The 24,524-nt window shown below is 34.6% G+C and overlaps 1 protein-coding gene across 2 annotated transcripts in view; it reads left to right on the plus strand.

Annotated features, from left to right (window-relative positions):
- MMP16 (matrix metallopeptidase 16) overlaps window positions 1–24,524 on the plus strand; it is a 280,343-nt gene that overhangs the window by 249,642 nt on the left and 6,177 nt on the right. Inside the window, exons 8-10 of one of the 2 annotated variants that reach the window (XM_045896274.3) lie at window positions 3,691–3,841; window positions 13,523–13,638; window positions 20,496–21,198. In XM_045896274.3, coding sequence (XP_045752230.1) covers window positions 3,691–3,841; window positions 13,523–13,638; window positions 20,496–20,830 — 602 coding nt within the window. In that variant the 3' untranslated portion in view covers window positions 20,831–21,198. Of the gene's footprint in view, window positions 1–3,690; window positions 3,842–13,522; window positions 13,639–20,495; window positions 21,199–24,524 lie in introns of those variants that run through there. The other variant, XM_054512545.2, reaches the window with a different exon arrangement.

Here is a 24,524-nt window from a genome sequence, read left to right on the forward strand (position 1 = left end):
TTCTGCTGAGTGGAATGTCTCTCAGTATTTCCTGGGTCACAGTCCCAAGAAAGAAAAATGAATGGCTCTGCTCATCTCTGCTCATCTGCCTAAACTATGATCCATAACTTTGCAGAATTTTGACTGGATCTAGCCTTGGATGGTAATATATAGAGAAGATAGGGAGAATAGTGGGACCTACTTCAGAGCCTGTGAAAAAAACAATTACCTTTAGAAGGGATAATTGAAAAGTTTACCTATATCAGTGGCAATAAGAATGAACTGCAGGGGAGAGGTTTAAGGAAAAGTTTAGAAATCAAAGCAGCTGAATGTAATGATGCATCAGATATGAAACATAATAAACAGGGAGGTTTCAGATGTGATGCATTGAGTAATTAGGAGGCCATCTACCCAAATAGGGAAAACAGGAAGAACAGTCCTTTGATGAGTTCAAATTTGAACTTATGGGTCAACTTTTTAGAAAATCCCAGTAGGTAGCTATATATACTGTTTGGCTCTCAAGAGCTATTTGGATTAGAGATAGCCATTTATGACCACTCTCTTCTTTGGCTTCTAAGGTTTTCTTTTACTTTAGTCTTCCTCCCTGCCTCTTCTACATCCTTTGCATTTGCCTACTCTTCCCTCTTCCCTTGTGATCTCTTTGAGGGCCATATATTTCTAGAAGCCCAGTTTTGGTTCCTCTTCATCTTTTCTATATATTCTTCACTGGATTTCTTCAAATCCTAAATTAATAAATACCATATTTATGCTTGTGACTTACAAATTATTATCTTCAAACTCACATATCCGGTTGCTTACTTCACATCTCAAACTTTCAGTTTGAATCCCTTATAGCCCATACACCCCAGTCTTCTTTGGCTTATTTTATATCATTATTATTCTCTTGTTTAGAAAAGTCAGAACTTGAAGATTATCCTTGATACTATCTTTTTTTAATTCCCCACAGCCAGCCCAAAAGCAATGTCTATCAATTCCATCTCCAAAATGTGTCATGACTCCATTTTCTTTCTTCCATGACTATTGCAGTCACCTTGTTACAGGCTATTAGCAAAGAACTTTTTAACTATTCAGTGGCTTCCTATTACACTTAGAATAAAGTTTAGATTTTGACAAAGATCACATGATCCTTACCTCTGTCCTTAGCACATTCCTACAAACATTGTGGTCTAGCTCTCTAACAAGGTTCTTCCCATTAGGGCATTTGTCCTTGGTGTTTCTACCCCTTCAAACTATATTCACTGTGCTGGCTTTTTTGAATTATGTAAGTTACAACTCACATGTCATCTGAATAAAGGGATCTTTCCTGTGTCCAGTACAAGCAACCCCCCCACCCACCCAATCCCATCACTTTTACATTAATGTATTTTTTTATGTATCTTTAAAATACTTTTCTCTCTGAAATTACCTTTGTTTTCTTGTTTAAAGTCCGTTTTCCCATGCCCCTTCCCTAGAATTTAAGCTCCAAGAGGCAAAGATGTTGCCTTTCTTATTCACTGCTACATCTCCAGTGCCTAGAATACTTTCTAGTAAGTGTACTAAGTTGTCGATGAATGATTCAATTAATTCTTGCAAAAGACCATCGATGGATCTTCTCATTTCCATTCTTCTCTTTATAGTCCATTTTCCACAAAAGACAAAAGTCATGTTTTGAAAATAAAAAACAGATCACACCCCTCCATTAATTTTCTCTTTGATGGTTTCCCAGTCACTCAAAATAAGACTGAAACCTACCATACACGTTTGCAGTACCACTCTCTTCTTGTTCATTATACTCCACTGATCTTTTCATTTTTAATCATACCAAACTCTTTTGCTTGGGATACTGTTCCTGACATTCAGTGCATAGATATTCTTCTCTCTCTTTAAATTTTGGTTTAAGTGTTATTTCTTCAGAGAGGCTTTCCTGATCGCCTTACTTAAAGGAATTTTCCCCTTGGGATTTCTTTTTTCTCAGCCCCTGATGTATTTCCTTTGTAGCATTCAGTAGTTTTTCAACTACTACAATTATATTTCTGTATATGTGGTTTTCATCTGCCCAATCCATTAGAATGCAGGATGGTCAGTATAGTGAACAGGTCTGTCTTGTTCTCTTTAGTATCCTTAGTACCTAACATGATAATTGGGACACTGAAGGTACTTAATAAATATTGTTTTTTAAAAATGATATCAAATGGTAGTAGAAGCTCTTGAAGTAAATAAGATTACTCCTGTTACAAACTAGAGACACCTAACTAAATTTAGCCTGAAAACATGATACTTTTGCTTTGTGTTGTGTTGTTTTAAGCAGGAACATGTTTTTAATTTTTTTTTATTTCCTTAAGGTGTAACATGAATGCTACAGGCTATCATAGTCCTCATCTAGGGGTAGTAATGAAATATTCTAACAAGTAAGGCTTATATCTATTAGAAAGAACATAGGATACTTTGTCAGATATTAATAGATATTAACTGTTTTACTTCACCAGATGCTAACCCCAGAAGGAGTTAGTGATAAGAGATACTAAATGCAGAAAGATCCATAAGGACCAGGGGAAGAAGACTTGGGGTGTGGGCTTGAGGGGAGATAGACATTTAGGGCAAAGTATATTTGCTGACTTTCATGGAAGTGTCTCAATATTTGAACAGCCCACTCCCTCCACTCCTACCTGGCCCTTGTAAGTATTTAAGTTTGGGACCCCTACCCTTACCTCCTACCTCCTGATTTAGAATAAGAAGAGAGGAGGTCAGAGAACAAAGCCCTAGGAAATGTCAACATTTAAGAACTGAGGGGGGGGGGAAGCCCAGGATGGAGCAGCTGGAGAAAAAAGACAACCCACCCCCCAAAATGGTTTTCTAGCAGCTTAGAGAGAGAAGTGATTTAAGTGAGCAATTGTGTCAACTGGGTAGAGAATTATTTCCTTGAAAGACATTGCTGACTCTAGAACAAAAGTTTCCAGTGGAAAGTAGGTGTTAAATCAATTTTCAGTGGAGTGAGGAATGGTTATAGACTACTTGAGAGGCATACCAAAGAGGGGAGTGGTAGGCACAGTCTGCCAGAGGTATAGGACATGAGGAAGTGTCTTGTAATTTCAAAACAGCAATAAAACTGACTAAAGTTTGTCTTCTTAATATCACCATGCTCTAGCAATTCCAAGTAAGGTTAGGGTTAAAATTCTCCTCCCCTAGGTTATCACTCTAATTAAAGAGAGGGATAGTATAACAGTTAAAAAAGGGCATAGGGTCAAAGGAGGATGACTTTCTAAGATTAAAGGAACTTGTGAATGTTTGTAATTGGAGAGGACAAGCTTAGAGGATGTGTTTCAACAGAGTAGAGGTTATAACAATAAAGCAACCTGAGCATATACAGGATGCACAAAACACAGTAATGATTTAGCCTTAAATAAAAATAACATGTCTAATTCCTAGAGGAAAAATCCTGATTCTTGATTCAGAATTGTTGTATTATGGCAAGTTGTAGATCTTTTTTATTTCTTAAATTAATTCACAAATTCTAATTATATTATTAAATAGTTACTCATTTTATCCACTTTTGAAGATAATTTTCTAATAATAACATCTGTATTCCAAATGTGATTACTACTTATTTTGTGGATTTCATGTAAAATAACTTTAAATTCACTGTATTAATAGATATAGTCTAATTTCTGATATTAAATTATTGTATTCTGCATTTGCACTTATTTCATACAGGTAACAAATACTGGGTGTTTAAGGATACAACTCTTCAACCTGGTTATCCTCATGACTTGATTACTCTTGGAAGTGGAATTCCCCCGCATGGTATTGATTCAGCCATTTGGTGGGAAGACGTTGGGAAAACCTATTTCTTCAAGGGGGACAGGTCAGTACACATTTCACATGAGGAAAATAGTTAATGTTTAGAGAAGTTAATATTTCTACTTTATAATAGACATGTACTGTTAAGAATCTGTGTGAATATAAAGATAAGAATTAATGAAATAAAAAATATTTTAACATATTTTTAAATAATATTCAAGATAAATCTTCCTGTAATATACCTAAATAATATGACCTTCTTATGAATGTATATATTCTTCCTCTTCTGCATAAGCTTAACATGCCTATAAATCTGTGTAGGCAATGTATATGTAATCTTGCAATGCATTTTCTTGTCATTTTACTTAACTTTATTTAAAAAGCACATTTTCACACAGGCTTTTTTTTTTTTTTTGCTTTCATATTGAAAGTTAAATTTTTATACTTTGCATGCTGTTAATTGTAAATGTTTTCAAACAATTTCACTTTAGTCATGAGTTCTATTTCTTAAGAAGCTAATTATTTAGGTACCAACAAGTCAAACAATCACTTAGCTTAAAGTGTAAACTCCCTTCCCTGCAACTCTCTTTCATTTCTTTTCCTTTCCTTTCCCTTCCTTTTTTTATGGCATTAGTAAAAATTAAGTGAACTGTTAGTCTTACGACTTGTAGCATCTACTAGGCATACATAACTCCACTCCTGTGCACCTTTGATATAAATTACACATAAAATGTAACTTGAAGTCTATATTTTTTATTAATTTAAATTAATATTAGATAGAAAAAGTAATAGAGATGAAAAATAAATTTTTAATTACACAATTACTAGCTGGGTCAAATGTGATACTCAATATAATTTTTATTAGTATGTAGAAGAACTTAAGTATGCATTTTACTGCATTTTATAGTAAATTAAAAATACACACCCTTACACATAAACACACATATGAACAACAGGCTTTAATGCCCATCTACCTAGTATTGAGTTTGCCTTATAATCTTCGCATAGTATAACCTTATAAAATGTCTCCAACTTTAGGAGAAAAATATGTAAGTATATAAACTTTATTTTACAATTTGCAATTTTTAACATTGATTTCAAACATTGAGCTTTATCTGTGAACCAAAAACTCCTATAATTTTTGTCCATGGATAAGATTATGTATACTTTTCAATTTATTCTGTTGCTAGCTCTCTATATATTTGATTTGTATATACTTCTATAACAAAATGTTTTAATACACGATCGTGAAACTAAGGTGCTAAATGATTACAAAATCACAAAACAAAAAAAGTCTATCAAACAAAAATTTTATTAAAGGAGAAGATGCTATTTATAGCCACAAGAAAGTATATGATTCTCAGCAAGATATAAGTGTAATAGAGTATGAAAGAAGAATGAAGAAATTGCTGGCTACAGCATGGTGACCACTAATGAAAATAAATCTGCAGATTTAGAACATATTCTTTAAAATAACAACCCTGAAGGCTGTTAGAGTTTAAGTCCCCAGCTGATTTAATTGCTTGAATGTACTCTTTCAGGACCAGGTTCAATAAACAGTTTTTTATTGTTTGGGGTTTTTTTGTTTGTTTTTGGAGAAAGGTGTAGAAACAAAAGGCTGACAAAACACACTTCTGCAGGACAGAACATGAAGCTTAGCTTTCATGGAACAGTTTTCACAGGATTTCACAGATGGTAATAAAAACTGCCACTCTATTATCAGATAGCCTATTTTTTTCACACATGTAGGTATTACTTTTAAAATGTTTCCAATATAAAAATTTAGGACTTATTGAAAAAATTAAGTTTAGAAACTAAATGTGCACTGCCTCAAATCAGTGAAATCAATGAAGGTTAGATACCAAATTCATACTAAAATAAAGGCAATAGTAAATGGGAAAAGGAGTTTTATTTCATTTGTTTCCTACTTGAGAAGCTACATGCAAATATAACAAAATATATAGAAGAAATACTTTGAGCTCTGCCTAAATAATTGGTTTTGTAGGTTTAAAAATATTTAAAAGCAGGAATCCAATTAATTTCCATGTGTGTGATCTTATGTAAGATTTCATAAGTCATAGATGTTTTGTAAGCAGTTTACTTCATATTCACATAATTCTATAATTCCAAAATCACAATTTATCAATATATTCATTCTAGATTAAAAGTATATGGACAAGACATTAAACTACCTAACTGAAACATATAAACAACAATTTGGCTGTCACTTTTATATACAAATTCAGTGTATCTTTCTTCCTTATAGATACTCTATATTTTTAATACTTACCAATTTTTAATGTTTTATTTATTTTCTATGTATATTTTTGAGAGAAAACACTGAAAATTGTTTTGTCCTTACTTCTCCTTCTCCCACTGCATTCTTTCTGCTTATGGTGGGGCGGGTTCGGGGGGGGGGGGGTGTTGATTAATAGGTTTCTATTTCTCCAAGGCTGAGATTAGAAAGGGTTTTAGAGATAATCTCGTCCAGGTGTAAAAAACTCAATTGCTTTAAAGGGCTGGACAAATAAGAAATAAACTACTCGATACAGCAATAATATGGAAGGCAATAGTAGGGAGTGATGGGTACTGTAGTGAGCTGGAAAGTACAAATACACTAGAAAAGCATTCAAAACCAGAATCATTTATTTAATTTTCTAGACAAACAAAGCACAGCTTTAAATTAGATTTGGTCCAAGTGCTACCATATGTCAGCCCTGCATCTTGTTCACGTCCCACCCAATGTGTAGACACACTCAATTACACTCCACAGGAATTCATCCTACTCTAACCCAACTGCCCATGGTGACAGTATGACTGTGAGACAGCCTTTTCCATTCTCAGTAGCTCTAATTCCTACTTCCTTAAGATTTCTATAGTAGTCCTGGCATAGCCCTCATTCATTTATTCAAAAAAATATTTTGAGCACATATGATGTGACCTGTGCTAGAAAGGACCACAAGGCTTCTGCTCCCATGGCACTTAACTTCTATTAAAGGAGACAATAGTAAACAGTAAACAAGTAAATGAGCCTGAAACCTTAACGTTGAGAAATGCTACAAAGAAATAAAGTAAAGTGATAATGTGATAGAGACTCATGGGTAGTAAGGAACAGTTAGAAAATTAGTGTGGAAGTCAGAGAAGGCTTCACTTATGAAGGGGACACTAGAGTGGGGATTTGAATGGGTGAAGTTTCAGCCACATGAAGCTGTTTGGAACAATATATTGTAGGCAGATGACAGTAGTGCAAAAGCAATAATACTGCAATGTTTAAATCAGTTAAAACATTGTGGCTAGAGAGGGCTCAGTTGGTTAAGCGACTGCCTTCGGCTCAGGTCATGATCCTGGAGTCCCAGGATCGAGTCCCGCATCGGGCTCCCTGCTCGGCGGGGAGTCTGCTTCTCCCTCTCCCGCTCCCCCCTCTTGTGCTCTTTCTCTCTCTCACTCTCTCTCTCAAATAAATAAATAAAAATCTTTAAAAAATTTTTTTAAAAATTAAAAAAAAAAAAACAAAACATTGTGGCTAGAGAATAGCTAGTTAAGTGGTAAAGGAAGTCAAATAGGTAAACAGGGACCAGATTATTTGGGGCCCTATAGACCATAACAAAGATGTTGGATTTTAAGTACAATGGAAAGGCATTGGAGGATTTTCAACAGGAAAGGGAAATGATCTTATGTATTCACAAACATCACTGTGGTTTCTGTGTGAAGAATGGGCTTCAGGAGTGGAAGCCAAGAGGGTAACTGGCAGGTTGTTGGAGTAGTACAGGGGGATATGATGGTGGTAGTGGAGATAGAGCAAAAAGGGTGGGTACAGGATATATTTTGAATGTAATCAGAACAAGTCTTTGTTATGGCTTGGATCTTAGGGGTGAGAAAAAAGAAAATTAAAGGTAACTTCTAGGTTTTTCACCTGAAAAATTGAGTAGATGGTGCCATTTCTGGAAATAGGGCAGACAGGGGAAGGAGTATTGGGGAAAAGGGATTAAAGGGTTGAAATGTTCATCTTTAGATTGAGATGCCGGTTTTACACACCAACTGGAGGAATCAAGTAGATATTTGGATAATTGAGTTTGCTTCTCAGTGGAAAGATCAGTCTGAGGTATACATTGGCTATGATTGATATAAGTTGTATTAAAAGCAGGGGCCTACATCAAATATCCTAAATATTTAAGAGCTAGCTAAAGAAGAATAGTTGAAATGATGGCTCTTTATAAATAGATCTATAAAGTCAGATTAAAATTTCCACTATTTCACTATTTTACATATAGCCTGGAACTCAGTTCCTCAGATTCCTACTTGCCCTTTTCTTAATACACTATAATTTGATACTTGGATACATTTTGGATCCTCCTAGCATTTAACTCTAAAATGCTATGTTTCTAAATCATCTCTCAGCATCTTCTCACAAATATATACAGGACTCTATTGCCATATTTCATTCTAAGCTTGAATTTTAAGATATTTTCAACGAAAGACAAAATTTAGATCCACTTTGGGTTTTATTATTATTACCACTAACAGTCAAACAGAAAAACATACTTATTTCTCCCAGCTTAACTTGTGTGTTTATGAAGTAATTACTCAATATGTTTTTAAAATCATCCAACACAGTGTAAATCAATATTCCCAATGCTGTTGCATGTTTAAGAATGTTTCTGAAAAGTGGGATTTTTGTATAACTACTTGGGTATGAAAAAAAGAAATGGTCCTATATTTCGTGTAACGTAAGAGAAGCAAGTGGTCTTGGCTCTGGAGTACAGAAATGAGACAAAGTGGGATGAAGAAATGGCTGTGTCATGCGAAATAACCCTTGCAGCCACTGTTTGTTCAGGATGAATTCAGTATCCAGCAACATCCCATTAAAGTACAGCATTCTGAAATTTTCTATAACTTTTTTTTTGTTAGCAGAGAAAGGATTTAACAAAACGTTATACCATTACATGGACAGTTTTTGTCTCTTGTGGATATAACCCATGATCGAGTCAAAAAAATGATGAATAAATCTCATTTCTAATTATAATTCATTTTGAAGCACTGATTCACAGGGCTTTTCTCAAAGAATCAGCAATTTAAAGTCAATTCTACAGTAGAGATAACGGAAGATATAACGGAAGAGATAACGATATGAGAAGAAAAAGAACTTAAAATAGCTTTTATCATTTGCTGACTCTCCTGCCAAAATTCCAATTTTTTTCCATTATAATATCCAAGTTGTAACCCCCCAAATGGTTCATTTACACAGGTTTCATCTGAATATGTTAATATGCTTCTCACTGAACCCCTAAGCTCATTTTTCAGGAAGAAAAAAAATCAGTGGGATGAGTTTTTTGTTTATACCAAAATATGTTCAAATATGTTGGAAATTAAAATGCAAACCTGTATTTATGAATAAGCCTCAGCACCTCTTATAACGCAGCTCTGAATATAGTTAGATGATTCTAATCACATTCATGTTTACTGGGTATATATCAAAGCTGCCACACAGCAGATAACCTGAGGGTCCAAGGCTGTGTTGAGTATTCCAGAGATTGTGAAATGATCCCAAATTATAGTTTTGCATTATCTGTTAGTGATGAAAGAGAAAAATTCTGATAAATTCATACCAGAATTATGTTCCTACAAGAGAGTGTAATAAAATTCACATTCCATTTATATTTTCTTGAAATGTGATTTCTATGAATCTTATGTGCCTGGCTCACAAAAGTATTGATGGGTCAATGGATCTATGAATGAACAGAAGGAGAAAAGAAGGAAATTAGACTCAAGCAATATATCTTAAGAGTTTGAGAGACAGCACTAAGAGTAAGAATGCCCCGCCAAGGGAAACAATAACAGTAATATGCTAAACTATGAATCCAACAGCATTAGGGTCTCAACTCTGCAACATTTCAAAAGAGCAAATGTGATTAAGTCATTATCTTTTAATGCTCTAGCATTGACTGAGTTGAGTGACCATACATACTAAATCTATGTTTAGGACGTCATCATAGAAAACACTGTAATATGCAATATAAAAGATTGTTGAGGGATTTAAATGAAAAATAAAACAATGTATGTGTATAAATTTACTTTATAGCTACAAAAACCTACATAAATTATTGGTATTGTTACAAGAACGTTGTTACAACTATTCCTCAGAGAACAACACTGGTTTCTAAGTATGTAGTTAATCTTTTTAAATCACATACAGGGTGTGATCCCATTGTCCCCAGGATTTTTAATTGTTCCAAACTTCTGGCTTAACAATATGTAAAAGCTTACTTTAAGTTATAGCTTATATCTAAAAATGGTATTTATTGTAAAATATGTCATTATTTAGTCTATCATGGAGGGAAAAACCCTACCAAGTAAACTTTGATACAGTATCTGTTGTAAAGTGCATTCTGATTTTAGTGATGTAAAATATGGAAAAAAATGTTTCTTAGAATCCAAAAATAAGGCATTTGACTAGTTCTCTCTGAGAGGTTTTCTTTGTGGTCAAGTGCAGGAACTAGTTGCTGTATACTGTGAACCCCACTGAAATATTTACTTGAGAGAAGATATCTTGAAATTTTGAGTGTGATCTCAACCACATTAACCATTCTATATTCATCACAGAATGTTCTGTGAAAAAGATTATTCACAAATATTTTTAAAGCAGATGATCCCATGAACTAAATGTGAAAGAAATATACTTCAAAACTGGTAGAACAACACGCTAATGATTCTGCCTACTTGTCTTCAGAAAGACAGCCCCAGTTACCTTTATATTAGCTCAGTCTTCTCCATGAAGCTTTTCCTGACCTTTCCATTGGATCTGTTCTCATCTTCTTGTGATAAGAATCTGCAACAAATACCTAGAAGAGGGTATTTATCTTTTTGGATAAAATCTGCCTTGTGGTTACTTATTGGAATACTTTCTGAAACAATATTTTTCTCTTTTCCATTTAAACACTGAAAATGGAAGAGCTGCTAATATTCCAATGTTACTTGAGTGGATATTTCTAGGGAATTATAGCAAAACCTAATGTACAAAACCCCACAATTCGTGGATAAAGAATCTTCCGTAGGCCTAGAATAAAAAAAAATCCAGGGGCGCCTGGGTGGCTCAGTTGGTTAAGCGACTGCCTTCGGCTCAGGTCATGATCCTGGAGTCCCGGGATCGAGTCCCGCATCGGGCTCCCTGCTCGGCAGGGAATCTGCTTCTCCCTCTGACCCTCCTCCCTCTCATGCTGTCTCTCATTCTCTCTGTCTCAAATAAATAAATAAAAAATTAAAAAAAAAAAATCCAGAAAAGACCATAAAAACTATTTTTTTCTGATTTCAGCCAAAGTGCCTAATCCCAAGATAATGCATTAAGTATGTCACTTCCCAAACCTGTGTTGGTAAAACACTAGCTTTAGCAGATGTTAAGAGATGTTTAGTGGGAAAAAAGACAAAAGGTTGTTACATAAATTTAAATTTGGAAAACATATTTGGTGTGCACAGAGGAAAGAGTAGGGACTTTAAAAAAAAAAAAGATTTTATTTATTTATTTGACAGAGAGAGAGCACAAGCAGGGGGAGCAGCAGAGGGAGAAGGAGAAGTAGGCTCCCCACTGAGCAGGGAGCCCGATGTGGGGCTCAATCTCAGGACCTGAGCCGAAGGCAGACACAACCAACTGAGCCACCCAGGTGCCCCAAGAATAGGGACTGTTAAAATCAGATAGAACTGGTTATAAATCTAACCCTCATTGTCCTCTTAGAATTCTCCTCTCTTAAAAGGGGACAATGATGACTATCTCATATGTTTGTTGTGATTAAATGAGATAGATAATGCATAGATCATATGCCTGCCTTAAAGTATGCAATATACAGGAAACTATGGTTTCACCCCAGTTTTGTCATTCCTTTTGAACATTCAAGACATAAACTCATTTAATTCTTAGAACATTTTAAATAATAATGAGTGATCCAAAGTAGGTCTGATTACAGTTTATTCATTGGATGTCTAGCAGTTCTGTGAGAGTGGCTCATGGGCCACCCTGTGAAGGCATGGGGTTCTGAGAGTTCTGACTCTTGGCAGGTTTTCCTTTTATTTGTTCTCCTATCTATACACTAAGGACTCCAGTCAAGACCTGCCCTAAAGTCTACAATATACCCAATTGCCTCATCAACAATTCTTCACTTTGATGTCTTGCAGGTACCTGAAATTCACATATCTAAAATCAAACTCATGATTCTTCAAACCAACCCAACTTACCTTCCCCCATTTCTTTATCTAACTGAATGGCAACATTATTCTTCCACATGTTCAGGCCCCAAATTCTTGAGTTATGCTCAACTTCCTTCTCTCGCATCCTGCATTCAATCCGTTAGTAAGCTCTTTAGGATTTTCCTTCAAAATATATCCCAATCTCAATCTCTTGAATTATCATTAACTCTACAGCTTACATTCTAGTCCAAGGTTATTGCAGTGACATCCTAATTGGTATCCCTGCTTCTATTTTTACCTCCTTAAGTCTATTTAACTCATAGCAGCCACCATGTTCCTTTCAAATATAAGCCATATCTTGAAGCTCCCCTGCTCAAAATCTGTGTTGGCTTCACATATCCCTTAGTGGAAAACCAGAGGCTTTGCTATTGTATAAAGGTCTATCTAATCTTAGACTCTGGTTCCCACTCTGACCTTTTCTTCCATATGTTAACCTCAGCTTATTTTAGTTTATGAGAATAAACTAGTCACCCCAACCTCTTTGTGGATGCTTAAGTACTCCAAGTTTGTGCTTGCCACAGTAACTTTCATTAACTAGTTCCTCTACCTGGAAAGTATTTCTCCCAAAAACTATAAATGTTGTACCTCACTTCTTTCTGCTCAAATGTCTGATAAAGAAAGGACCTCTCTGTCCACTAATTAAAATTGCTTCTCCATATTCCTAGCTAACTTTAACTGCTTGTTTTCTTAATCTCACCACCTCCTATCACAGTATGTATTTACTAATAAATTGTTTTATTATCTATAATCCATACATATCCTAAAATACAAGACTGATGAGAGCTGGAGAATATCTGTTTTGTTCAAAGTTATATCTCTGATACCTAAAATATGCTAGGAACATAAAAGGTACTCAGTAAATATTTCTTAAATGAATAAGTGAATGAATAAATGAATCAAGATTCTGCTAAAGATGATTCCAAAAAAACAAAAGTGCTCTGCTGCCTAAGAAAGATTTATAAAAGAGCGCCTGGGTGGCTCAGTTGGTTGGGTGTCTGCCTTCGGCTCAGGTCATGGTCTCAGGGTCCTGGGATCGAGCCCCGCATCGGGCTCCTTGCTCAGCAAGGGAGCCTGCTTCTCCCTCTGCCTGCCACTCCCCCCTGCTTTTGCTCTTTCTCTCCAATAAATAAATAAAGTCTTCAAAAAATTTAAAAAAAAGAAAGATTTATAAAAAGTCATGAAACCTCTTATTTATCCATAGGTTGGTGATACCTTTTTGAATCGTAAATATATTTAGCAAACACAATGTATTTAGCTAGAATTTTTAAATTAATTTTAGCAGACTGAATAAATATACAATAACAATACCCACTTTTAACATGTGCAAGAAAGGAAACAGAATGAATGCTGTTTGTGTCCAATGTCTTTCTAGCATTTTTAATCAGTCCTGTAAATCATTAACAGATAGCATAGAGCAAGGATTTAATGAATGTTAGCTATTACTGTGTATACATAATTTCCTTCCCTACGCACGTGTTTTTTGTTTTGTTTTGTTTATTATCCTTTTTAGGTATTGGAGATACAGTGAAGAAATGAAGACCATGGATCCTGGCTATCCCAAACCAATCACGGTCTGGAAAGGTATCCCTGAATCTCCTCAAGGAGCCTTTGTGCACAAAGAAAATGGTATGCAGCATGTGCATTATATTTTTCATGAGTTTACTAAATATTTCAACAATGAATTCTAATTTTTCATTATGTTAAATTAAATCATTAGGGAGTACCATACTAGGGCTATAATGTATTATATTTACATGAACTTTCCATCCTAGATTTATGTTTAACATTATGCTCTAGATGTTTTTTAACCTCAGCTTATTTTAGTTTATGGGAAAAAAATAAAGGCAATTTTTAAAAATGGTGGATGTGGATACCTTCAAAGTAACATCACCTATTTTTCTATTAAAATTCCTATAAAGTTAGTAACAGACATACATAGGACAGGAGCTGGTCACAAGGAAGGTATGTTGTAAGTGTGGGCTGAGACACAAAGACACCTGGCAATTGTGCACATTGAAGATTTTAATTTTTCATGTATCAGCAAACAGGGAAGATCCCAACTGAATACAATCAGGCTAAGTGACTGTATGATTGCTTAATAGCCAGAAGCAGAGCAGAGAGCTGCCCACGTTCCTTGCTCTCCATCTCAAGATTTGAGTTTCAGCCAGATCCTAAGTGGAAAGTTAGCCAAGTGAGGGAAAACCCATATACTCCTATCTGTTGGCATATGTAAAGTCTCAACATTTCTCTTCTCATTCAGAAAGCAGTAAATAGGAATAAACCATAATAATAATTCAAAATAGGATTTATACACAATATTCCAGAACAAAGGAAAGAAATCATTCTGAAATACATAGAAAAAACATACCTGATCCATCAAATGATTTATAATAGGAACCATTAAGAAAATTACATACCATACCGGTCCTCAATAGCATGAAAAGTCTATAACATATGCAATAAGAATAAAGTAAACATCATTTGCAAAAACAAAATTAAATATATCAGGTGAGGAAAGAACAAAAAAGTTAACTAAAGAAATAGGAAAATGAAAAATAAACACCATCATTGAAGATTATAATTAACGATCAGCATATTGCCAGAGTTTAAGACAACTATACACTGAGTGTAAACCTGAAGGAACTGTGACCCAGGACCAATAAACACCAGTCAGAAAAGTCAAAGTACACAAACTGTATTTTGACCCTTGTTGTATGAAATCACATACTACATTCTGTATGATAGTGCCCCACAAGTAACATGCTGTAGGGAGAGGCAAAGTCAAAAAGAACCTTGAAGCCCTGATCATAGCACTTGTAGAGAATTATAGATTTTGTGTATATTCTATTGGTTCAGAAAATTAAAGGACCAAGTTAAGATACAGAGCCTGTATGTGTTTAAAAGCAAAAATCCATAGAAGAGGACAGATAAAGAAGAAAACATATCTGTCAAAAGGATATCAATAAGAAAATGAAGGAAGTAACACTGCAGTCACATTGGAGGCAGTTAATCAGATCAAAATAGGGCCCAAAACTCCAACTATGCAGATGAGGATGAAAAGGACCAAGAAATGAAAAAAAAAAAAAAATGTGAACAATGATCACATGGAGGCAGAAAATTGAGATAACCCCTACAAATTATAGGTGTCACCAAGGAAGAAACTAGAGGGAGGAGATTTCTTGAGGTTAGAATAAAGGGGTTATTAAAGCCCAGATAAAACCAACTCTAGCTAATATTTACAGAAGTCTTAGCACTGCTCTAGACTGTCTTCAATAAAAGTTATCACATTCCGTACAAAAATAGTGCAAAGAAAATTCAACCAAGATCTACTGCAGTGTTATTAACTCTAGGAAGTTTGGTAACAGTTTCTTATTTCTTGTCTTTATTTTATTAATTTTCTAACCTGAGCTTATCTTTTAAGATAAAAATAACTTTTAAAATAAGTAATAAATTGTTTCAAAAGATTGAAAAAGTAGACATAATACACATAATCTTAATTCCTTACCACATTAATGGTTTTCATTTTCCCTGTTTCTATATACAAGGCCACTAATATCTGAGATTTGATTTAGATTCTCTGGGAATAAATATATATAAATAAATATATTTATATAAAAATAACAAAAAAAATCTTGCTACCCTTGCCCCATGATATTTCATATTCTTTTCCATCTGAATATTTAATAATACTCATTCAGTATAAATCAGTGAAACTGTGCCGAGAAGTATATTCTAAACTGAATCAACTCTTTCATAGTTTCTGAACAACTATGAAGCAACATATCAAAATTTTTAAATTAGACTATGTAATTGTATTCTCTTTATGTTATATTAATACAATTAACAAAGTACCATCAATTTTCACAAAAGTGAAAATTTTATGTGTTGTACAAAACAGGACTGAGACTTCCAAGATCATATTTCCAAGAGCATTTCCCCAAGATCTTCCCACCTCAAGGGTCAATTACAAAAAAAAATAACAGTTTTCTTATATTCAGAATTTCATGATTTCTTTTCTCAGAGCAAAAAATAACTTTGTAAAATACTGACAAATGAAGCATTTTGGGAAAATCAATGCTTACAAATGAATATAAACTGCAGATGAAACTGCAATATATCTATGTCTTCTGGACCTTTCCGGGTCCTTTCCAGCCCTCTGTTTGATATCCCTCAACACTGAGCTCACTTTTCATCTTTCAGAATATTCTCCTTGAATATCCTTGTGTGATTACCCTATCCCTTGTACTCAAATCTCATATTACAATGATCAGCTTATATGCTCATTATCCCCTCTAGTGCAAACTGTTTGAAGGCAGTCACATACTAAACATTCAATAAATATTAGTTGTATAAATAATTTTATCCCTCCCATTATTCTAAAAATTCCCTCCCTGGAGGCGATCTCTCATCTGTCTCAAACCCTTGTTCTGTACAATAGCAATATCAAAGAATCTGGAAGGCTTTGGTCTATCAACAGCAAATTCTCCACTTTTTATTATCTACAAATTTCATACTTGTAGCTTTTTACCTTAAATTCATACTTTACACAATTTCTTCCCTTAGGTTTGTGTATGAAAGATAACAAGTTCAAATTACTAAGTAATGCATTTATATTTATATTTTGACTCAGAGTAATCCCCTGTAACTTTATACACATGAAATTTGATAGTCATAAAGTTGGAGATGATTGAACACTGAAGGTTTTCTCTGGTCTATCCTTCTATTGATACAGGAATTTCTTCCTTGGAATCTTCTCCTAGTGATAATCTTAAACAAACAAATGGCAGTCCACAAATTCAGCAACTCAGCTATAGAATTTTGAAGGGTATTTTTCATATTAAAGTGGAATGTGCCTCCATATACACCTACTGCTATTAATTCTGCCATCTTTACAAATGAAATATGAATTATTGTGCTATTTATTGAATGCCTATCATATATCAGATATACTACATAAAGTCATTATCTAATTTAATTGTCCAACATAAATATCTTTTTATGTCATTTATTATTATATATAAATGAGGAAGTTGGCATCAGTTAGTTTAAGTAACTTATTCATAATCATAAAAAAGGTAAGATTATATATTTGAGGTTTGAAACTAGAACAATCTAGCCCTACTGAATGTGCTGTAATGCACTATCTCCAAAGAGGAAAAGTTAACACCTTTCTCTACAGTATATCATTAAAGTAACTGATTATCTGTCATGTCTGGTTAAATTTTTCATCTTGTCATACTACACAAATCCAGGCTTTCTCAGAATGTAGCTTCCTGAGCCATCATCCTCCTGCTTTTCACCTGTAAAACCATCTTAATTTAAGTATTTTTCATTTTTCTCTTTACTTTTAGTCTTTGAAAATACAACAATCTAAATGAGATCTGACTCATGCAGAATATAGTGGAATGATTTCTTCTTAGCACTCATTATTTGACCATGTTTTAAGCAACAGTGAGTTTTTAACATATACTAAAGTTGTAGTAAAGAATTGCTTCATTCCCTCTCCTTCAATTTGTTTCTATGTTAATTGCTGTCAAGCCATACCACCTAGGTTTTCTATATTCCCTCCTTAGAAAATGCAATCTTAAGGCAAACACAAGACTCTACTTTTCAAACTGTTGCCTTTCATCTTGCTGATTGCTGTTAAATAGTTTTGACTATTTTAGCCTATTAAATTAGTTTTGACTCTTGATTCTGTTGATTTGCTGTAGTCCCTACTCCCCACTCTCATTCTGTTAAAATGTACAAGTGTGATTTAAACACATATTTCCACAAGAGTCAGTTTATTCATTCACATTTATTAAATACTAATTAACTTCTTACTAATAAACATATAAAAATGGAAGACAGAGAACACACAGACATTGTCATCCAGGGACATCTAGTAAGTTAGAACAAGACAATTATGATGGACAGTGTCTCATTACATTTTAGGACTACACAATAGAAAAGTCACCAGTAAAATCTGGTCAAATATGGGAGAAAAAAAGTGATCACATAATACATTACAGCCCCCCTGATTTCTCAAAAAGTAATAATTCGGGTAAGAATTCATCTGAAGTTGCTATTCTTAATTAGCATAACATCTACAAGAGTATATCATCAAAGCTATTTTTAAAAAGGAAAAAAAAATGAGTACATAAACATTTCTTCCACCAATGGCTATTTCATATTTCTCATTACTGAATGAGATGAATATTGTGGGATTAAGGTTTGACAGATTTCTATTGCAGGGCACTTATTTTCAAATACTTTTATTATTTAACTTCTACTGACTAGACTTGTTATCTCTAACAAGTATATTCAGTAAACTACAATTCTACTCCTGTATATGGAGTGTGCCACTATAAAATTTGGCCTGCATAAATATGAAAATGGAAACCTGTGAACTTTTGTACGGTACCAAGTAGGTTCACAGTAATTAGCTTTGACTAAAAATTAAAGATGAGGACCCTTCCAGCTGTTGGTTTCTAGTTTATAAATATAAGAAGTATGTTCACCTGTTTTGAAGGTCTGTTTAATTCTAAATCAATGCCATTATTCAACAGTGATTGTCTAATGTACTATTATTTGGCAAGTCCTCAACATTTCTTCATCCAAGCTTGTTGAGTAATTACATTGGATTTCATTAGTGTGATCAAATACCAGCTCCCTGCTGAAATATTTGAATCTACATCACCTGTTTTCACTTGGCATGTTACTCTGATTGCAAAACTGCCCTTCGAAATGAAAAGCAACAGCAGATTTTTATGGCATTGAACAGAATGATTTCCAAAATGAAGTGACCTGAAGTGATGGTCTAGCCTAGATGAAATTTTTTGAAAGGTGTCAGTTTTTTGTTGTATGGGTTTTACCTATCACAGCCTGTGATGTTTAATCAGGAAGCGTTTGTTAAAGGACACGGTTTTTAGAAAAATCATTAAGTGTTCAGGTCTAGAACTAGATCAAGATTTAAATTCTGCTTTCACCAGGACTTAGACATATTATCTTATCTCTAAGCCTCAGTATCTTTGCCTGAAAAGTATAGGTAAATAATTCTACTTGACAGAGTGGTTATGAGGATTAAAATATGTCTTTACTGAGCTTTAAACACAATACTTCTTCCATAATAAGTGTTTAATAATACAGGATAAAGAAAACCCTCATTAATGATTACTAACCCTAAAGTAGGCATACTATTCAAAATAGCTCCCAAAATATAGTTTTTAAGTAATGATAACATTAAAATATTTCTTCTCGGTTTCTTGAAGTTTGTCTCAAAGCAGGAATTAAGTCCAATGAGTGCAGTCACAAAGAAACTTGACATGAAGAAGCTCTGGATGAAAAAAACTTTTTTTTTCTCCCAACAAAAACAACAATTTAGGGAAGAGTCCTAAGAAAAACACACATATTTGTAGTTTGTCACAAGCCTTCAAAGTCTATTATCTGCATCCATAATTTTGGAACATAAGTCATATGTATTGCTAGTTACCTTCCACATACTACATCCTCCCCCATGGAATATGTTAGTTGGAACTATTAAAGTTAGAATTATAGATTTATTTATAGTCTATTAATCCTTTATTATATAAGTAAATAAGAATGTTAAGTGAAAAGGGCAAAAGGAGTAGGGACAAAATGGGTATGATCTAGAGTCAGAAACAAGGTTAGTGCAGAAAATACCCTAAATACCTATTTACTTAAGATTCCTAGCAGACAAAGAAAACATCTGTATAGTTTCATGACTTATGAATTGTTATGATTTCTTGTCCAAATGACAAAAGCAAACCTAGTGTTTAAGTACAACTGCTCCCAATACTAAGATGATTAGAAATTTCCCCTGAGGTGTTTCCTGGAGTGGCCTCCTCATGATGCATTGTACAATGTCTTCAACAGCAGTCTGCGGGGACCTAGTGCTTCAACTCATAAGGCTGTTTCAGCATATTTCAGTATAGGTTGGTATTATCACCCTGATAGGTAAATCTGAAACTGCAACCTTACAAGTAAGAAATAGGGTAAAGCTCTCTTTCCAGACTAGGAGTAGATGTGTTCAGCATGATCTTTCAGCTGTCCTCTATAGATATTTTGACTCTTGGCAAAGTTTTCCATAGATAAGCATTAGAGGGCACAACTCTAGATTTATTTCAACAGAGCGCTAAGCTGAAGATAATGTTTTCTTCCTACCAAAATGGAAGGGCCTTAAAATACATCTTTTAGGGGCGCCTGGGTGGCTCAGTTGGTTAAGCGACTGCCTTTGGCTCAGGTCGTGATCCCAGGGTCCTGGGATCGAGCCCCACATCGGGCTCCCTGCTCAGCAGAGAGCCTGCTTCTCCCTCTCCCTCTGCCTGCCGCTCTGCCTACTTGTGCTCTCTGTGTCAAATAAATAAAATCTTTAAAAAAAAAATACATCTTTTAAAAAGTAGCCTAATGTAAGTTAGTAAGAATTTCTATACATATACACTTTCAAAATAAGTGGTACCTATGTGTGTGTGTTTCCCCCCTAGGCTTTACGTATTTCTACAAAGGAAAGGAGTACTGGAAATTCAACAACCAGATACTCAAAGTAGAACCTGGATATCCCAGATCCATCCTCAAGGATTTTATGGGCTGTGATGGACCAACAGACAGAGATAAAGAAGGACACAGCCCACCAGACGATGTAGACATTGTCATCAAACTGGACAACACAGCCAGCACTGTGAAAGCCATAGCTATTGTCATTCCCTGCATCTTGGCCTTATGCCTCCTTGTATTGGTTTACACTGTGTTCCAGTTCAAGAGGAAAGGAACACCCCGCCACATACTGTACTGTAAACGCTCTATGCAAGAGTGGGTGTGATGTAGGGTTTTTTTTCTTTCTTTCTTTTCCAGGAGTTTGTGGTAACTTGAGATTCAAGACAAGAGCTGTTATGCTGTTTCCTAGCTAGGAGCAGGCTTGTGGCAGCCTGATTCAGGGCTGACCTTTCAAACCCAGAGGGTTGCTGGTCCTGCACATGAGTGGAAATACACTCATGGGGAAGCTTCCATGATGCACAGTATCTGCCGTTCTTCAGTCCTTTGTCTTTCTTTGTCATTCAGTTCTAGGCCTTTCCTCTGCACGCTCAATGCCCAGTAAATTTTCAGGATTAACTAAAGAAGAGGAAAAAAAGAAGAAAAGATTCTTCTTAAAGGTTTCTAATATTATTTTCCTTCTGAAGTCTGAGCCCATATCTGGGGGAAAAAAGCAAAATGGAAAAACCCATGAATTTTTTGCTTTAAAGCAAAGAAAAAAAGGTTAAACAAAAACCCACAATTGAACTTTCAGGAAAGTGTGAAGACCCAAAACAGCTTTGTCTCCAAAGAAGATAGCTCTCTGACTGCTATGGATAGTCTCCTCCACTTCATTTTTGTCAGGTGGGAGATCTGGAATACACATGCAGGACTTTAGACTGTTGGGACAGCCATTTTCCAACAAACAAGGGGCCAAAATATCTGCAATATAGTAACAGCCTTAATAATACATCCATTTTTCGTTTTATACAGCTGTTCTCAGCTATGTCCTCAATGTTTCATCACATTTATATTCATAGCTATATTCAAACAGGACCTTTTGATTGTTTTGAAGTGTTTCTAATCCCCTTCCTGCCACCTGACCCCTACATCATTGTGATAATCTCCCCAAGTTGTATTAGGCCATTGCCCCAGGCCTTTCATGGGTCTGTCAGGAATATTCATTAAGAGCAAGAAGCAGTATGTCTCCAAAGTGGTTTAAAGTGACAGTTATTTTACAAGGATATGTGACACTAGTAATACATTGGTGTAACCCTTTGAGAACTATCAGACCAGCTTTCAGAGTCTTAGGATTGTCAGTCTTGCTATCTAGTAAATTATAGAACTGGGCAATGGTAAAAACAGGCACAGGTTCAAGAAGTTCAGATTTTTAAAACAGATATCCTATAACCCCATGTAATTTTTAAGCAATTTGCGGTACTACATAAATGCGTTTATAGTAAACAGAAATGTTACTTGCCAAAAATTTTTCTGGCAAATAAAAAGGTATTTTATTAAGAAAATGTAAGAGTGAAATTTTATTTGAAGAACTGATTATAATAGCCTAAGTCTTTTTTTCCTTAGACATATTGAATTTGTTTTAAAATCCATTGCATGAAAATTCAATTTGCCTTGGTACATGCAGTTAGCATTGCCATTTTAAAAATGACTTAAAATGATGACTCTGAGATTGCATGAATATCCTCCAGTACATTACTTATTGCATGTCAACCATAGTTCTCAAAGGGTTAGTGTGGCTTCTGGCATTTAGCCATCCATTTGATCACTGACAGAGCCAAGAGACCACCAAAGCATTTCATTGTTGAGTGTAATTTGTCCTAACAGCAGTATTGTCATTTTCATGTGACCTGCAGAGCAGGTTTGTATCAATATTTTTTTCCTAGAGAAAAGTCAGCAACTGACAGACCTCTTTATTGATTTTTAGGAGCTGCTTCTTGCAGTGAAAGGCTTTACAGCCACTGGGCTGTGAACTTACTAGAGATGGTCAGACGGAATGCACCCCATGAGTCAGACATTGGCTTTGTGTGAAAGCCAGCTTTTGAGGGGATTAGCTTTTGAAACAATGAACAGCTTGCCTTGAACTTGATTATTGATCTGTTGACTGTCATTAACAACAACTTAAACATTGTCTTCTGTGAAAATTTTCCTTGAAGAGTCCTGTTCTGTGTCTTTGCCCTTTGACCTTTAACTTGCAAACTGGCACAAACTGAAGGAAATCTGGTATTGCTTCTCCTTTGGAGTGTTAATTGTACTCTAAAACCCTAGTAAGCATGAGCTGTTTCCTTAGAGTAGAGAGAGAGAAAGAGTGTTGATGGTGGATCTGCAGATGGACACTTTGCTATTTACATGCACACTCGAAAAATGCCCTATAGGTAGAAGTGACTTTTAATTTTCCTTTAATATAATTTCAAGTCTAAATTCATCATTTTAAGTACAAATATAAAACTATAGGGGAAAAAAAAAAACTAAAAATACTTGAATGGCCAGTGTGGCTTTTATACAAAGCAGGAATTTTATACTAGTGAAAATTTCTTACTCATTTGCTAATAATACACATTTCCAGATGATTTTTAATGAGTGTAGGTACACATTCTTATTTGGAAATGGATAGTTTGGCTGCCTTGAATTTATATTTATACTCAACATAGCATGAAAATTATAATGTCTTTTGGTTAAACAACATGTTTATGAATTGGTTTGGGAAAATATTTTGTAATCATGGGTGGCATGCTGCAAAGCCTTTGCAGATTGTTATTTCTTACAACCTGAACATACATAATGTAAGGATAAGAAAACAGAACAGTTAAAAAAGAGGAATATCTTTACAGCAAAACATTATGCAATGTAAACTATATTTTGACAAGATATCAGAGATTATGTATGTAAGGGCCAAGAAAGAAAGCATGGGGAGAGGACCAAAATCAGTCCCACAGCTTTACTTCAGTGCTTCCATTCTAGATGATGCTGATATTATAAAGAGTTAGCCACTTCTACTGAGCATGGAGGACTATATACATAAGCTCACTTATACAGTGTTTGCTTATGGGAGGGCTTAATCCTTTTAGGACCTTGATGTCAAGAGAAAAGATGACTGGAAATTGTATTTTGCTAAACATAGAAATGAGGAACTATGTCATTTGGGGACATGGGTAAATCATTGAGGAATTCCATCAACCTGCATTAAACACTGATTTTTTTTTTTTCTAAAATGAGAAAGAAACTGAAGAAGCAATCTTTTGCCTCTTTACTCATTTGTCACAATATCCTGATCCATCATAAGACTATAAGTATATAAGGGCTAGAAAATAATCATAGCATTAAGAAAGGAAAGACCCTATCATTATGCTTGCATTTTGAAAATGTCATGGATAAGTGTTGGGTCATATTTACTTCAATATGAAATGAGATTTATGTGATAAGAAAAGGCATATACAGCTTCTCTCTTTACTAGAATAGTTAAATTTTCAGGCTGTGAGACTACAAGAGATAAGAAAATATTAAGTTCCATATAATCACAAACATCAAGATTCTATTTGTTTATTGTACACAGGGCACTTTGTGAGTATGGTTGCTGACTCCTCTTCCACTGCGGTTTGGGGAAAAAAAGTCTCAATCCTATTGGAATAATGAAAGGGAGAGTGACCAATTGGTCTAGCAAATAAGAATAGTGATTCAAAAACAACGTGGAATAAATTTCCATGGGTCAACAACATAATATACCAAGTTCAGTATCAATAGAAACTTATAATCTATCAAATATTTTTCATCACACATCATTAATAGCATCGAAAGTTCAGACCTAGGGTTTCTCAAATTGAAAAACACATTCATGATCACAAAACATAATTCTCCTTCTGTTTCATTTTTAATACTTTAATATAAACACAAATGTAAACAACGTAATGTTCCTTACATAAATTAACTCTATAGTCTATAATTTTAGCCAAATATTATTGTTCTGTATATTATTAACTGGACTGAAA

Source organism: Mirounga angustirostris, unplaced genomic scaffold (genome assembly GCF_029215605.1).
Source record: "Mirounga angustirostris isolate CCGP_5_RB_7025 unplaced genomic scaffold, mMirAng1.0.hap1 SCAF_4, whole genome shotgun sequence".
Classification (NCBI taxonomy): Eukaryota; Metazoa; Chordata; class Mammalia; order Carnivora; family Phocidae; genus Mirounga; species Mirounga angustirostris.